The sequence below is a fragment of the Meleagris gallopavo genome, chromosome 5 (assembly GCF_905368555.1).
Source record: "Meleagris gallopavo chromosome 5, MGAL_WU_HG_1.1, whole genome shotgun sequence".
NCBI classification, from domain to species: domain Eukaryota; kingdom Metazoa; phylum Chordata; class Aves; order Galliformes; family Phasianidae; genus Meleagris; species Meleagris gallopavo.
In genome coordinates, this window is record NC_139408.1 from 44309295 (window position 1) to 44326445 (window position 17151).

General features: G+C 37.2%; 1 protein-coding gene across 1 annotated transcript in view; it reads right to left on the bottom strand.

Annotated features, from left to right (window-relative positions):
* The window catches only part of TRIP11 (thyroid hormone receptor interactor 11), a 29487-nt gene extending 13829 nt beyond the window's left edge, over window positions 1-15658 (bottom strand). Inside the window, exons 1-11 of the mRNA XM_085225515.1 lie at window positions 15199-15658; window positions 12975-13051; window positions 11654-11764; window positions 10238-10513; window positions 9495-9563; window positions 8658-8823; window positions 6707-7069; window positions 5777-5817; window positions 5220-5315; window positions 4364-4570; window positions 389-3418 (exon numbers count right to left, since the gene is read on the bottom strand). Coding sequence (XP_085081641.1) covers window positions 389-3418; window positions 4364-4570; window positions 5220-5315; window positions 5777-5817; window positions 6707-7069; window positions 8658-8823; window positions 9495-9563; window positions 10238-10513; window positions 11654-11764; window positions 12975-13051; window positions 15199-15337 — 4575 coding nt within the window. The 5' untranslated portion in view covers window positions 15338-15658. The remainder of the gene's footprint in view (window positions 1-388; window positions 3419-4363; window positions 4571-5219; window positions 5316-5776; window positions 5818-6706; window positions 7070-8657; window positions 8824-9494; window positions 9564-10237; window positions 10514-11653; window positions 11765-12974; window positions 13052-15198) is intronic.
* Between the last annotated feature and the right edge of the window lie 1493 nt (window positions 15659-17151).

Below are 17151 nucleotides of genomic sequence, written 5' to 3' on the forward strand. Positions count from 1 at the left end.
CATTTATTTCCTAGAGATGCCGTGAAGCACCCACATTGGAGTGACTGACACTTGAGGAAAGAACATTGAGAAATTAGTCCTCCTTGCCACCTCTGCAAATTTTATAAAATAAAAACAACATAGGATAGTTAATGCAGAATAGGCAAAACCAAAATACTGAACAGCTCTTCATTGAATATTTTCCAAATGAATGAAAAACATAGTTTACGGATATAAAATTAACTGATAAAATCGTAAGCCACTCATCCGCTGATTTTTCATTTTTTACTCTGTAATGCGATGCGGTGAGGAGTCACCAATTTCAGGCAAACACGCGATGTGTACATATACGTGAAAATAGATTACCATGCAACTTATTTCAAAAGATAATAAACATGAACATACATACCTGTTCTTTCTCTTTCAATAGCTTCTCAAAAGCGAGAGCTTTTTCCTTCATTGAGTGGGACTCAAACTCTTTCTCTTTCAGCATCATTGAAAATTGCATATTAGTTTCCTGAAGTGCTCGGAATTCTGTTTCTTTTTCTCTACACCTTACAACTATTTTTTCATTTTCTTCTTTCAGTTTTCGAATATCCATTTCTAATATTAAATTCCTTTCTTTGAGATTAGTCACTGCTTGTTTTAAAAGCTCATTTTCATTTTCTTTGTTACTAAGATTTTCACTCACAGAAAGTAACTGATCACTTTTTGATTTAATCAGTATGTCTTTTTCTCTAAGAGATTTCTGTAAGACATCATGTTTTTCTCTGATCTGCCTCATCTCTGAATTAGTCTCTTCTTGACTCCTCCTTTCAAACTCTGATGCTGTAGCCACAGAATCGGATAATCGTTGATTGTTTTCCTGAAGAGTCCTAATAGTTGAATCTTTTTCTTGCAGCTTTTTTTTCAGTTGTTCCAATTCCTTCTGAAGGAGTTTAGATTCATCACTGAGTACTTCAGGAGCACTGCTTTGCACGACTGAAGGCTGTGAAATGATGGAAGCCACTGTCACAGATGGTGTTACCAAATCAAGTTTACCCAGGAGAAGATCTTTGGTGTTATGAAGCTGTCCTATGGTGTGCTGAACTTGTGCTAATTCTTGACTAAAACTTCTTAGTTTTTTCTCATTTTGTTCATAACTCTGAATCAAGCCATTATAATCTACCTGCAATTTTGAATTACTATCACTTTCAACTGAAATCTGTGCTTGAAGCTTTTGTAGCTCTTCTTGGAGATGAGCTGACTCATGCTGCATGTTCTGAACTGTGGTTATTACCTGCTGCTTCCACTCTTCCATCTTCTTTACTTGCTGTTTTAATTTATCACGTTCCTGTAAAAGTTCCTCAAACTGGTTACTGTTAACACCTCCTGAGCCATTATCAGTACCTGTACTGGATGTCTGCAAGACAGTCAATAAGGTTTGGCATTTCTGACTTAGAGCATCTATTTCAATATCTTTTTCTCGAATGATACGGGATAAATTTTGAATAGTTTCTCTAAACATATCTTGACTGCTATTTTCAAATCTATTAGACAATTTTTGGTTCTCTTCTTGCAACCTTACCAAAGCTGCTTCTTTAGCGGCCACCATATCCATGATCTTATGATACTCTGTTTTTAACTGACTGTTCTCTCTTGTCTTTTCACTTAGAACTGCTAGTACTTGTTCTCTTTCCATGACATAAGCCTGTAGTTGCTGCTGAAGACCAAGGACATCCTGCCGATAAGAAGCTGAGGAAATTCTAGCACTGAGAGCTTGTATTTCTAAGTCTTTCTCTTGAATGATTCGAGTAAGTTTGCCAACTTCATCTTTAGACAACTGATCGATTTGTTGACTTAAAGAAACATTTTTTTCATTTAGAAGCTTAATCTCCATCTCCCTTTCCTTGATACCTTTTACTAGTCTTTCAATTTCAGCTTTAGATAAGTCATGTTTTTCATTCCCATTTTCTCCATTAAGTGTCTGAACTTTTGTTTCCTGAAAAAGATCAGTGGAATCAGTCTGAATAACCTGTCTCTCTTTGTGCAACTGAGTTTTAATTTGCTCAATTGTTTTCTGCAAATTTTTAATTTCTTCATCTTTCTCTAAAGAGAGTCTTTCATGTATGACATTCATTTGTTCACACTGAAATTTAGACTCATCTATTTCCTTTCTTTGCTCCTGCAAGGACTGCTGAAGTTGCACTGTTTTTTGATTCTGGTCTTCTATTGTTTTTTTGTGAACTTCTATTTCTTCTTCAAGATTATTCTTTATCACTTTTAATTGCGTCACTTCACTTTCAAGTTCAATAATAATATCTAGAGTTTTAGGCTCAACCACAGGTGTAGCTCGACTTTGCTGATCCTTAAGACGTTCAATTTCTTCTTTCAAATGATTGTTTTCTTCCTTCATGACAGCAAGACTTTTGTCTTTCTCCTCTAGGTTCTGTTTTAAGACATCCTGCTTTCTTGAAACTTCCCTGTGTTCCTCAAGTTCCTGCTTCACCTCCGAGGCTTGATTTTTAAGTCTTTCAATAAATTCCTCCTTTTCTTTTATGAGTTCTGTCAACTGCTTTTGTCCCCCTAAGCTAGTAGTTAACATCTCTTTTGTTTCTTGATGGTCAACTTCCATCTGCTCCATGCTCCTTTTGAGTTCTGCAATCTTAAAATCTTTCTCCTGATTGAGTTTAACTAGGCGCTCATGTTCAAGCTGCAATGCAGTGGTATCCATACTACGTGCATTTGATAGTTCCTCAATAGTTTGCTCATACTTGTGTGCTTGTTCAAAAAGTTGTTTTTCAGCCTGGCTTAATTCTGTTTCTAAACGTCTTTTTTCCAATTTCAAAGCTTCCACAACCGTGTCTTTCTCTAAGCAAACTTTATTCTTCTCAGAAATTGTATCATTTAACTCCTGTTTTAGTTCTTCAAAGGCTGCTATTAGCTTTCCATTTTCTGTTTTGAGATCAGACAGAGATTTCTCTAAGTCTTCATTTAGTTGCTCATTTTCCAGTTGTTTATTTTGTAGTTTTACAATTTCTTCTTCTCTTTCTTTCAGAATCAAATCTTGACTACTGTAGCTAGATGCCTGCTTAATATTTTCTGTTAATTTGCTCAAGGATAGAGAAAGTTCCTCTTCTCTTTCTTTCAGTCTTTGTTGCAATTCTCTAATTTCTTTTTTATTATGCAAGTTACAGTCCTGGGCCTTCTTCAACTGTTCTTGAAGGTTTCTAACATTATCTTGAAGTTGTTGCTTACTTATATGCAAATCATTAAGTGCATATGAACATTGACTTAGTTTTTCTTTCTGAGTATCTAACTCCTTAATAGTTTCCATCTTCTCCATTTCTAATTTTGCTACTTTCTTTCTTTCAACATCTATGTCAAATTTCAGCTGTTTGGTGATGCCATCAGTTTCTATGTGTTGTCTTGACAGCTTCTCTTTCAGTGTAATCATATGCTGAAATGAAGACGAACCAGAATTTGTTAGAAAAGAAGGAGAATCAGTATTTGATTTTCATCCTCTGAACAATTAAAAATTTGCCTGGAAACAAAAAATTTCTACTTAAAAAAATCGAGTCGACAAGTAGTATCAAGTAGTCAGTGCTAAATGGCAAATTGTTATTTACACAGAGAAGAGGCTGACTGTCCCCTCGCTACAACCACCTTTCAGGGAGTTGTAGAGAACAGTAAGGTCTCCCCTGAGCTGGTCTACTCCAGACTAAACAATCCCTGTTCCCTCAGCTGCTCCTCATAAGAGTTGGGCTCCAGGCCCGTTCGCAGCTTTGCTGCCCTTCTCTGGACATGCGCCAAGGCCTCGATGTATTTCTTGTACAGACAGGCCTAAAATTGAACACAGTTCTGAAGATGCAGCCCCTCAAACGATGACTGGCCTTAGTGGTCAATATAACAAGACAGTGACACAAAAGTTTAATTTAAATTTCATTATATATAACATGACCTTTGCTCCATAAACATCCATGTTATAAGAAGTTCTGATACAGTAGATTAACTGTTCAACAAAATTAAAAACAATGAAAGGAAGATGAAAAGTTTTTAAAAATCATTCATCTTAATTAAACTGTCATAAGAAAGAATTAAAGTATTAATAGGATAAAAACCTCTGAGCTACATACAAACAAAAATTATGTGGTATTTATCGGGACTTTAGAAAGCAATATGCAGATGGGCAGCAGACGTGTCATATTTCTTTGTCTGCAACAAGCAAGTTTCTTACTCTTTAGAATTTCACATCAGGACAGTGAAACACTGGCCCTAATATCTTCATTTGTTTATTTGCCCCAGGGATAACTTATCTACGTGCAAAGACCATCTTAAAAGATAAACACACACAAATATAAACATACATTTTTGAAATTCAACAAGTAATTTGAATGTTTGTTACCTGAGTAGCTTCTTGATTCTGCTTGTCTAGTTCTTCCAATTCTGCTATTAATGTTTCTCTTTCAGCAATACTTTCATTTAATTCATGTTCTTTCCTTTCCAAATCTTGCTTTAACTGTCTTAATTCTGAATTCTGATCCTCAGTATATGCAGAAATAATACTCTCATCTTTACATTGTGCATTTAGCAGTTCTTTCTCAAGTTCCTCCTTAAGTCAAACAAACAAATCTATGTATTAGCCTCTCTTGACTAAACTTGTACTGTCCCACTGTGAAATGCCTTCTTTTACTCAAAAATAAAAGCAGAGCATGCATTTTTACGTTAACATCTCTGAGTCTATGTGAACATTATCCCAATTAGAAATTCTTTATTATGAATTATTCATTTTTAACATTCATATACACATTTTTTTTTCATGATTTTTATATCCACCACTGAGGTATGGATCCATAGCTGGAATAAACTATTACATCTTCCAGAGGCATTTTAAACATACAGAATGCACAGCAAGAAAGGAGTCAAGGGCAATGAAAAACATCCTTAAAAAAACTGCTATGGGAAGTCTTCAATTGATGCAATATACAAAAGATCCTACTTGAAAAAACTGCTGGATACAAAATAAACTAAGTCATATCTCTCAAGTCTGTATTTATAAAGGACTTGCTGGAATGTTTAAAAAAAAGTTTAAAAAGATACATAAACATCATCAGTAAGATAAAATGTAATATTATAGCACTACATAGAAGAAAAAGCTATTTTAGAACAACCTTGTCAAAACTATTCTGAATATACCAATACTTACTGCTGTATAGAAAAAAATATGTAAACAACACAGATCAGAAATCTCAGATACATACCTTTTCATTCCTAAGTTTAAGATTTTCTTCTTTAAGAACTTGGATATCTAGTGTAAATGCTTGAATATCTTCTGCCATACAAACAGGATTGTCAGCCTACAAAAACAGTATTTAAATAGTGAAATACTTAAGGTAAGAATCCAGAGCAGTTAAAAAGCATCACCAGTATTAACTCTTTACCAATAAATATTGGTGGAGGAACATGGAAGAATAAACACCTGATATGAATACAGTTTTATATTGTCTAAAGTACTGTTTTTCCAGTAATTTAAAGGGAAGTTTATGTACAATACTTTAAGAATATATATTACAGTAGCCTAAGTAAAGTGCGCTAAGTGGAATTCTACTTGTTTTCTTCAACAGAGTACACTGTGGAGTTTAACAAACCAAAATATATTGGTCCCTTGACTTCCATATGTAATTATAAAAACAATTTAAAACTACTTCCTTGACTACAAGGTTATTTATGCACAGTGTGAATGCTGCAAGAATGTATAATAAGAACACGTATTTTCCGTAAGTTGCTTTTTGTTAGCTTAATTCTGAAACTGCCTTACCTGATTTAAACTTGAAAGCCTTGCTATTTCTCTTTCTGCTTCTATAATGGAAAACAAAACATAGTTTTACTACTTTCAAAAAAACAAAAACCGAACCAAATCATCCTCCTACCTTGCCCAGCAGAACTCTACTGCTCAAAAGAAAATAGTTTCATAGCATTGTAATGGGATAATTTTTATATATATTTTTTTTAAGGAATCAAAGGCACGCATTAGAAAGTAAAAGTTCTCTTTTACAACTGAATCCACAACAGGCCAAATTTGATAGCACACTGTATCACAGAAAAAGCGTACTTTTACAATAAAACTTCTATCCAGGTTTATTCAAAACAAAAAAAAACTATTGAACAGTTGACACATGACAACTACTGGTATCAGAAACCTCTACATTTATCATTACAGGCCTAACTACATTCTCTGCTCTTATCTCAGTGAACAACCCTTATTTAAAGCAGCAGCTTTTAAAGGTACATAGTTGAATATTCAGTTCCAAATTTTAAAATATAGTGGCCTTCCAGTGCCTAAAGGAGGCCTAATTGAAAGCTGGAGAGAGATTCCTTATCAGAGAGCATAGCAATAGAACAAAGGGGAATCATTTTAAACTAAAAGAGGGGAGATTTAGACCAGATGTTACAAGAGAATTTTTTGATATGACAGTGGTGTAGAACAGACTGCCTAGAGAAGCTGTGGGTATCCCATCCCCGGATGTGTTCAAGGCCAGGTTAGATGGGGCCCTGGGCAGCCTGGTCTGCTAGGAGGTGTCCATGCTCAAGGCAGGAGGTTGGAACTAAATGATCTTTTAACATCCCTTCCAACATAAACTGTTCTATCATTCTATAAGAGTAAATTCTAAGCACTAAAGTTGAAAATATGTGACAACATATTATTACAAATCAAAAACAATAAAATAAACCCACATCATCTTTGTACCTAACAGTGCTTGTTGCAGACTGACAACATCTTCTGGTAGCGGTGTCTTGGATTGAGACTTCTCCTGTTTTTTCAAGAGAGCATCTTGCTCTGCAACAGAACTTGGAAGCATACTGAAGTCAGATTTTAGACTTTCAAGTTCCTGGGTTAGTTGGATTTTTTCTACCTTTAGCAGTTCTTGCTCTTCCAGAAGAATTTTGTTTTCTTCTTCGGTAGAAGATAACTTCTGATTTAATTTTCTTATTTCATCCTCTAGGTCCTTTACAATTTGCAAGTCGTCTGCTTTCCCTCCTTCTAGATTCTGAGCAGTCTTTTCCTGTTCACTAATTTTAGAATCAACCATGGCATCAGTGCTTACACCATCTAAAAAGCAAAACAGATCAAGTTTGCAATACTAACCAAAGCCAGCACGGTAGATCTTTTGTTTAAAAGTCTCTTTCATCCCTTCTCCTGACAGAGGGATAATCTAAAACAAAAACATGACAATCAATATAAAACTAAAGTAAACAGAATTAATGTTTGAAGCACTGTCATGCACATGACTGATTTGATAAACAGTTTTTCAAATACTTGGATCTCCTTGGCTCTAATAAGTTTTGAAAAGTGTTGCAAGACACACATTGTTGAAGATTTCATTAACACATTCTTGACCAGGAAGAGTGGGAAAGATGAAAGAAGCCAATTTATCAGGATACAGTCAGTCTGTTTTCTAAGGTTAATTTATCAAAACCCATCCAATTCAGTCTGATGCAAAAAAAACTGTTTATAATTCAATGTTGAAGAGTTACTGAATGGCTCTCACAGAGTACAATACTTCATATATGCAACACATTTTTGCTAGTAAATCTTAATGACAGAATTACATTTTGTCAGTTTGTAAGTGGCTGCAAAAAGTATAAATTACTTGATAACCTCATTTGCCAAATAATGTGCGAAGTTTTTCACCTAAAGACCTCATTTTGCAGACATATTTTTACAGACCCACCATATTAGTATTACATAGTTCTGCACAATCCTAATAAGGCAATTTCCACATAAGTTATAGAGTATAAAAAAGCAGAATAAAAAAATGTACAGAAAAAAAAATGAAAACATACTGAGAACTCCAGTGTAAGCTCAGACAGCGTTCCTCTCTCCCCAGTCCATATTACATTTCTCAAACAGAACCAACCAAATATCAGATACACTCTAAAATTATTGGAAAGCTGAGAGCAGCACTTGTTTTACAGATAACTTGTATAGAAAAGATGTGATTCCTGCCTTTAATAATTTTAATAAATGTGCCCTACTGGTATGTGTAAGTGCAGCATGCATAAAAGACAGATAACATTTTAAGAGGCATCTGATTTTGAGAAATAGCTTACCTGTGCTGCCTTTAAAGTTATGAGCCTGCAAAAATATTTTCTCTCTTTATTGATATCTCTTACCAAAAGCAAACTTATAATCTTCAGAAGCCAGAGTTTTAACAAGTTAAACAAAGGCGTAGAGGCAGATCTTAAATACTTATGCAAAGAAGCTCCTAGAGAAGATTCCCACTGATACGACTTCTCCTGGAATATGAAGTACCTTCAAGATACAATGAAGGCTCCTTCTGATAATTACTGAGCTTCTTATACAATCTATTCTTGCCACAGACACACGTGTAGTTCTTATGGCAACCTCAAAGTTTCAGTCTAGAAACCCAAACAGCACATAGTACTTCCCACTATTTTTGTGCTGAGATTTTCTAACCTTGCTATAATTCAGATATTCAACCCAACACAGTGAATAAAAGATAAGAGGATATGTGCCTGCCTTAAGCATGGAATGAATTAAAGTTGAAATTCAAATTCCTAAATGTGATCTACATCCTATTTATTACACTGTGCATAACGTAACATTTATTCTTTAACCACAATTCACTACATATTAAATCAGAAAGGAATCTCAACAATAAGCATGCAGTAAAGACCTTGCTGTAACTGATTCTCAAGTTCTTCAATCCGCTCTTCATATTCACTCAGCTCTTCTCGATGTCGACGACTTATCTCTACTAACTTTTGTCTGTGTGCATCTTGCAACACCGAAAGTTCATGTTGATGTTCATCTATTTCTCGACTTAAGTTCTGTTTGAGCTCCTAAAAACAATGTTAGAGAAACAGAATGGTAAAGTACAGCACAGAGACTTAAGAAAGAACACGAAACAATTTTTTTCCTTCGTAAAATCAAAGGATTTATTAAAGAAAAGGTCAAAGTTTTTTAACATTTAAAAAGACATTCCTTTGAATATATATATTTACACAGACAGTATGCTATACAAATAATAAAAATATAAAATATTTACATTTAATATTAGAGTGAATAAAGATTACAACTGTTTCCAAACGAAGTGGTTATATTAGGATATTTCTAATAACTTTCAGGAATTCATCTGAATTTGTACCATGCACCTTCAATGAAAAAAAGGGCAAGATGAGAAGGGAGAAAAAAACCTTACTTTGCAGATCTAAATTCATTCTTAAATCTACAACAGCTTCTGAAAGTGATTTGCCCTCATAAATGCTGATGGCATTCTTTTAAGCTTAGGTGCTAAGTTTATCAAATTACAGAAACACCCCACTTTCTCAGAATGCGAGGCTGTTTTGAAATCTAGGACAACATTTCATTCAATAGCACATACAATTACACTACATGTCCACGTACATTTAACTTTATTCATATCATGTGACAATATATGAAACCATGAAGAATGGTATAGCTATATACCTAGCTATAAGCTAGGACAAATTTGTCAAAGTTGTCATCTTACCTTAATGATATTTTGCAGTTTGCATATTTCACTTTGTTCAGCATCATTTGCTCCTTGTACTTTGGAAGACTGAGAAAAGAAATATCACACCTCCAAGTGGAAATTGTGATAAATACACACATTTTTCAAATAATTGCTTCCTTTCTTTGGCAATCAAAGGTAAAAAACAACAAAGGTAACATGAAGCTTCTAATCTTCAGATTCAGAGTCATTTCCCTTGGAAGAAGGGTACTTTAATTTAAAAAAAAACAACAACAAAACCTTCAATTCTCCATTGAGTTTTTTGTTTTTTGTTTTTTTTTTTTACATGCAAATGTGTAACAGTGGGTGGGGGGAGATATTATTGCACCTGGTAAAGAAACAGGGTTGCCTAATTTTACTTCAGTATTTCCATACAAAGAAATATCTCTGAAATTGGGCTACAGCTTGAGGAATGACAATTCATGTCAACAACAGCCTGAAAGACTATATTCCTTCTTGTCTCAGCAGATCATAAACTACAACTGACATATCAAGTACTGGCAGAAAAGTAGATGAAAACAGTACATAATATCCCACTATCACTTCTGATAGTATTTTGTTGTCAGAAAGTAGTGTAGACTAAAGCATCATTAAGCCACACCTTCCATCACATCATGTTATTTCTGCGAATTTTACAACGTGAATGTTAAAGATCCATTCCAAAAATAGCCAATATGATGCAAACAGTATTTTGGAGGGGAGACAGAAGAGAAATCACTCACCTGTGCAATCTGCTTCCAGTGGTCAACCTCAGACTCAAGTCTAGAAACTTCATTGGACAATCTGTTTATTTCTTGTTGAGACCAGATTATATCCCCAAAATCCATGTCATCGCCTTCAAAACCTGAGGAATGTCTAACCACAGGAACAAAGGAGGCTGATGTAGTGGCTGGTTGTGAAACACCACCTCCTAACTGTGCTGACTGAGCAGCGGTCTGAAGTTTCTGCAACTGCTCCTGTAATGCATTCTGTCGAGCTTTTAGATGGCTGATTTCCACCTGAGCATAGAGAATACAAGGCACTGTTTCAGTAAGAATATCAAGATATGCTCTTTTTGTACTTTTACAAAAGAACAATGAAATACAACTCCCTCTCAACATAAAACAGTGGTCGTTTCCACTAGAAAGTAAAGGATAAAAATTCTAAACACTTCTGAATGAGAAAAGCAGTCATAGTTACAAAGAATCTCACACAAGACATACAAAAAGTGTTAATACTCTTCTGGTTAAGTATTTCTACATATACTTCAGTGGAAGTTTCTGCTGACTTTTCAGTACTGAGATACCTGTATACTTCCACTGTATTCAGACTAACAGGCGGCTGCACTAAAAAAGATTTTTCAAGAGTTAATTCAGATATGAAAATTAAACAGTATATGATGCTCCTCAAGTTACTGACTCGAGATAATTTGGTAACATTTATTTTATGTTGAGCATTTCAGTGTATTGCAAACGTGCTTACTTACAACAAACTAAAATTAACTCCCTGCAATATTTACATAAGAATTCTATTATTATAGTTAACGAGCAGAATATTATATATCTCAAAATTCTGTTTCATCTTGTTCACCCATGCATTTACAAATAAAGCTGACATAAAATTCATTTTGCATAATATTCTAGACACACTTGCACCCTTCTTCATTTACATGGCTATGAAAGCCCATGTTACACATTGGGTGATAGAACTGGAATGTTTATATCAAAGGGACACTTTCTCAAATTATGAAAGGTAGCTCCGTTTCCTTTAATTTTACACTTTAAGATAAACAACTGCAATATCCACAGGCTATTTATCTGAGAGTTTGTTGCCACTGCACCTTCAAAAGATAACTGAACTAGAAATACAGAGCAGTTAGTGTATCATTTCTCAGTGATCACAGAAACTCTGACACACAAATGATGTTCCCAGAGAGCTCTCTCTTTTCTCTCCCAGCTGCTGGCAGCTGTTTATATTATGCGACTCAATTAAATTCGCGTTTCAGTCAGTTTCTATATTCATGAACAACCAAACCATAACAGTAATTCAGAATTGTGACTAATAGTTCACCTGAAAGGGCAGAGATACTGTAACTGAACAACAACAAAAGCAATACAACACACTGTAGTTGAACTTACATCATTTACTCTGTATCATACCTCTTTCTGTTGCAGCTGATTTCGGTACTCCACAGATAACTGTTTTATTTGAAGCTCTGCTGCTTCATGCTTTTCTTCTAAGTCACTACAAACTTTTTTCAGTCTCTCGTTCTAGGAAAAATGAGAAAGGGGTATTAGCAAATTCTGAACACAGAATCACAGAATCACTCAGGTTGGAAAAGACCTTAAAGATCATTTCTAATAACCCTCTGCTAAATCGTGTCCCTGAGTGCTACATCCAAACAGTTCTTATGGAACTAGAAAAATGTAAGTTTGATGAAGACTTAAAAAAAAAAAAAAAAAAAAAAGCAAAAAAAAACCCCAAAAAAACAACAACGACAACAGAAAAACAAATGACAATCATCTAAACAGAACAGGTTTTTTGCATTATTTCACTCCAAATACACATTAACTATAACTTCCAAATGTGGCCCCAAACTCAAGACCCGATCTTTACACTTTTATATAGTGTGGTAGTTTGTGGTGACCAGAGGTAAAGGCCAAGAAGAAAAATTCAAAGCTGAGTTACATGTGGAACTTAAAAACAGTCACGCAGCATAAACTGGGGCCAATATCCCTAACAGCCCAGTATTTCAACATTGGTCAACAACCGTCACCAACCATCACAAAAAAGAAGCAGGAACTGCCATGTCTCCAAAACACTATCTAATTGTTCAGTGCTCTTGAGAACAGATGACATACATGAAAATAGTTGGTTTACAGACATAAAGTCACAAGACCAACAAGTCCAAAAATACATGAGGTGACTTTCTGCAAGGGCATACGGAATTGTAAGAAACACCAGAAGAGCACAAGCATCTGTAGCTATGTCAAAAGGAGCATGAAATGGGGTGACAAAGGAGAACTGCATCAGTTCAGACCGACATCCACCCAACTTCAATGCCTGTAGCAAAAGACATGCTGTCACGCGTGGCTGGCATTGCACATTTAGAGTCACGTATACGAAACGCTATAAAACAATTAAGTCTTTGCCAGCCAAAATTTAACAAAAGTTAACAAGAACTTTGCATTTGCAAGCTCTTTACAACCAGTGTAGCAGTGCGAGTCCCCAGATCAGTAGGAACAGCTGCATGAAGCCCTAGTTAGCACAAGATGAAAACATGCACCACATACATACTCTAGTAAATAAATTTGTCCCCTAACCACGATGGCAGCTAGTCACCAAAAGGAGGAGGCACAATCTAATACTACTGTTATCCTTGTTTCTAGAGGCTGAAAAACTCTGATGCAAAATTTCATCTTTACCAGAAACAATTTTTATTTATATTTTTAATTACAGTAATGTTCTGAAATTTCTTACTTCAGACTTCTGTGCTGCATTAATACTTTCTATTTCTCTGAGTCTGGAATTGGACACATGTAGCTCTGTTGCTGCATCTGAAAGAAAGGTGAAAATGTTCAGTTTTATTAACTTTTAAAATGCTGAGCAGACATTACTTAAAATCACAGTTATTACTAAGTATCTTTTCTTTAGACTGCTTTAACATTTGTTTGCTCCTAAATATGAGAAATTGCCTTTATCAGAACGCTGCTGAAATTACTTTTCAGGCCAGAATCCTTCTGGACTTAATTTAGTTCTCTCATATCAAGTCTTTAAGTCAAATCACAAAACTAATGGAAAAGCATGAAATTAAGCTTTAAAATAAGTGTAACAGTAGTTTTCACTGGGCTGTTACGTGTCACTGAGTCAGTTTTTCATTTAGGACTTTGTCCCTGACATAACTGTTGCATGTGATTATTTCTCAATAATTTCATGTGAAGGTTCAGAACAAGGATTAGTTCCCTAAAATACATACAGTGGTGACTGAATTTAGTCAGGAAAACAAACAAACAAAAACCAACAGCTAAAAAACCCTCACAACAGAACACTAATCCTGTTCTTATGTGAGGGGGCACAAACCCTTTAAGACTCGTCATCATTTACAAAGGCAACGCAGTTTGACCACACAAAAAAGTGCGTTGTTCTCCCCTTGGATCTTCTTTCTTTAAAGATCAATTTTCCTTAAATAGTCTACATTTACTTCTCCCTTCTCACAGATTTAGTGGGTATAAATAGAACACTTCCTTTTATTAACGAGGAATCACAATTAATGGGCTAGAATGCAACCTCCATATTTTTTCAAAACTTGAAATAAACACAAATGTGCACCTAAATGCTGTATTTTATAGTTTCCTATACACTGTTTAAAACCAATGTTGCTCGAGTGCTGCAGAGGCTGCAATACAGCCATTAAACTGAAGATGTTAGCATTTGTAATCCACCAACAGCACCATGAGTTCGGCCAGCAGTCAAAACAATGAATAACATTACAAGTCAGAGTAAGAAAACCATAGAATCATTAAGGTTGGAAAGACCACTAAGATCATCTAGTCCAACCACCAGCCCATACCTGAGACTGCTCTAAACCCCATCACTCCGTGTGATATCCAACACTTTTCTTGAACACCTCCACGGGTGGTGACACCTCCACCTCCTGGGGCAGCCCAGTGCCTCAATGGAAGGAAAGGAACTGCCCTAAAAACGTTCTTAAGGCCATATGGTACGTGCAAGCCTTTTGGGATCAGAGCACTTAGGTGATGCTGGATTTTTACACCCCAGGTCAGTAAGTCTAGGATCCCATACAAATGCATTGCTCCAAAACTGGTGGGAATTGAAAGCTGTTCCCAGCAGTGCTAGCTCTCAGGTACAACTGGAAGCAACTGCTGATCATTAGCTCTCTCTCGCACAAACCAAAGCACAAACCTGTGAAGCAGAATCACTATTTATACTCTACTAGCCAACAAACCCATCAGAAGACTGCACAGCTTGGCAGCACAAGGTATTTCAAATGAAGCCAATACAGAATTTAGGATATAAAATAATTCAGAGTATATCCTTCAGAAAAGTGAAGAAAAAGATTCCTTCTCAGAATAAAGATCTCTCTTGTGAGCATTTTACTCACACACCAAAAGCTCCATCTGCATCACAGCTCCAGCGTGAGCTTGCTAATACGATTTATGCAACGCATTCGCGGTGTTTCACAGCTGCAAACAAGCCGTGGTAGTTGAAATCCACACTCTATAGAGAGAAGCATGAGCAGCTCTGCGTGGTTGCTATTCTTTATGCTCGCTGCAGAATACCCTCAGCCCTGCCGAAAGATCCGCAACAAGACCAAAAGAGGGGACCTCGGTCGGAGTGACACGTCAGACCGATAGCACCGCTGCACTGCAGCCTATGAGGTCACTGCAAAAGCAGCTCATCAAACCGGGTCTGACACAAACGAGGCCCACGTAAAGAAAGAAGAACGTCGTGTACTTCACGACGGACAACCCAACACTTCACCCAATTCAGAAACTACAGAGAAACCAACAGAGCGCTGGCTGGTCTCTCCTACGGCAGCCTGGGCACGCGTTTGTTTATTCCCCCGATCCCGAGACCAAAACAAGACGCAGACCAAAGCGGGCACGGGCAATAGTTGCGGAGATAGCCCGGCACCGATCTCCCCCCGGCAGCCGGACAGGCCTGCGCCATAGCCCCCTCTTACCGCCCACTTCCTCCGCGCCCTCCAACAGGATGTCCTTGGTGAAGCTGGAGATCTGTCCGGTGAGCGAGGACAGGCTGCCCCCCACCTGCCCCAGGGACTGGCCGAGCCCCGAGCCCAGCCCGCCCAGCCACGACGCCATGGCTCGGCCGCCCGCGGGCCTCCGCACTCAGCAGCTCCCGGCTCCGCGCCGGGCGGCACCGGCTCGGCGACAGGGAGCGGCCGCCTCCTCTCTTCTCCTCGCCGGGAAGATCGAAGCTTTTACGCGGACTCAGCAGAGCGCTCCCGGCGAACCCTCCGCCGGCGCCGCGCGCATCCCCCGGCTCAGCGGCTCCGCCCGGCAGCGCCGGCCGCTGCCACCTCGACGGCCGCCATGACACCGCCTGCCGGCGCACCATCGACAGCGGCCGCGGACGGCTAGAGCGCCCCGCGGCGGACGGCGGGCAGCGGAGGATGCCGGGATCGTGGCGGAGCCGCGGGAGGCGGTCCGGCGGAACCGAGAGCGGCGGCGCCCCTCGGTGCCCCAGGGCCGCCTGAGACAGCGCGTCCCGTGTCCTCACTGCTCTTCCTGAGAAGAATCTTTTACAGCCGTATCTTTTTGTGCCTATTTAGACACCACTGTGAAAATATCAAACAGCGCTGCTGCCATTTTCCATTCAAAACAGTGACAAAGGTGTTTTTGTTTTTTTTTTTAAACCTGTTCAGTATTATATACTTCATATACACAAAAACGGTGGAGGAATCTGATGCCAAAGATCTCATACTGAAAGGAGAGATGAAAACCTATTACTGAAAATGATTTCTAAAATATGCAACTATTAGACAAAAGGAAAGAAAATATGCCCATGGGAAGCTCTATAGGTGAGGTTTCACACAGTAAGATAAATTTTATCAAAGCCTGGATATTTTAAAGACAATCAAAGCTCTCCTGCTTTCTTCCACAGGTCTCTCTCAGTATTACACCCCTTTCCATTCAAGCCCTTTTACGTTTCCCCCCTGAATTTACACAGTGTCAGTACCAGGTGAAAAACAAACCATAAATGCAGCAACAATTACATATTTTTCTTGAAGTAAATAATGGAAAAACACTTTGATTTTGTGAAAGTAGATGCAAAGATGCACGCATTTAAACGTTTTCTGAAGAATGAGAACTGAGGAAGGAGGAGCACAGGTTGAATACCAAAAAATTCCTTTAGTGCCAGAAATGCAGGCAAAAAATTGATTGTAAAATAGCTCACGCTTCCATGACAGTCTGGATACAATACAAGAATGCTACTCATTCCTGTCTTGTAAATTATAAATATTTGGACCACTTACAAAATGTTGGTCTTGAACAACTGGTGATGTAGGTGCATGTGTAAGTCTGTTACACCTTTCTTTTTAAATGATTTATGAGTACCTGAAGATTTCTCAAGAGTTTGGCTTGTTTAATGTAAGATAGTAGCAGCTTATAAAATTAATTTGTTCATTTTCTATCTATGCCATTAAAAATATTTCCAGTTATATTTTTTCTTTTCTTGGATTTTCTAAAATGTTTTCTTTCTTTTAAGCCAACTTTTATAGTTGGTAGTAAGAATTCTACAGCTATACTTGTAAATATGAGTTCTGGTGCTCCCAAACCTAATTCTCCATAACATTCATCAGTGAAAAGTCCCATTTGTTCACTTTTATCTCTATGTTTGAAAGTTACTAAATTCTAGAAAAATTCTCATTCTGCCTGGAATACCTTCAACACTTCGTTGTTCATTTTTTAAAAGCTGAATTGTGAGATTTGTAATAAAACAAAGCAGCTTGCAGACAACAGTATTTGTCCAAGACAGGGAAGTAGAACCACTTACTTGTGTGGATGCTACTTTAGGCACAGTTCTTATCTTTACTACCAACCCTTTAATAGATTTATAATAGTTGCAATAGTCCAATATTAGAACCCACTGGAGATTTAACATTGTAATGGTG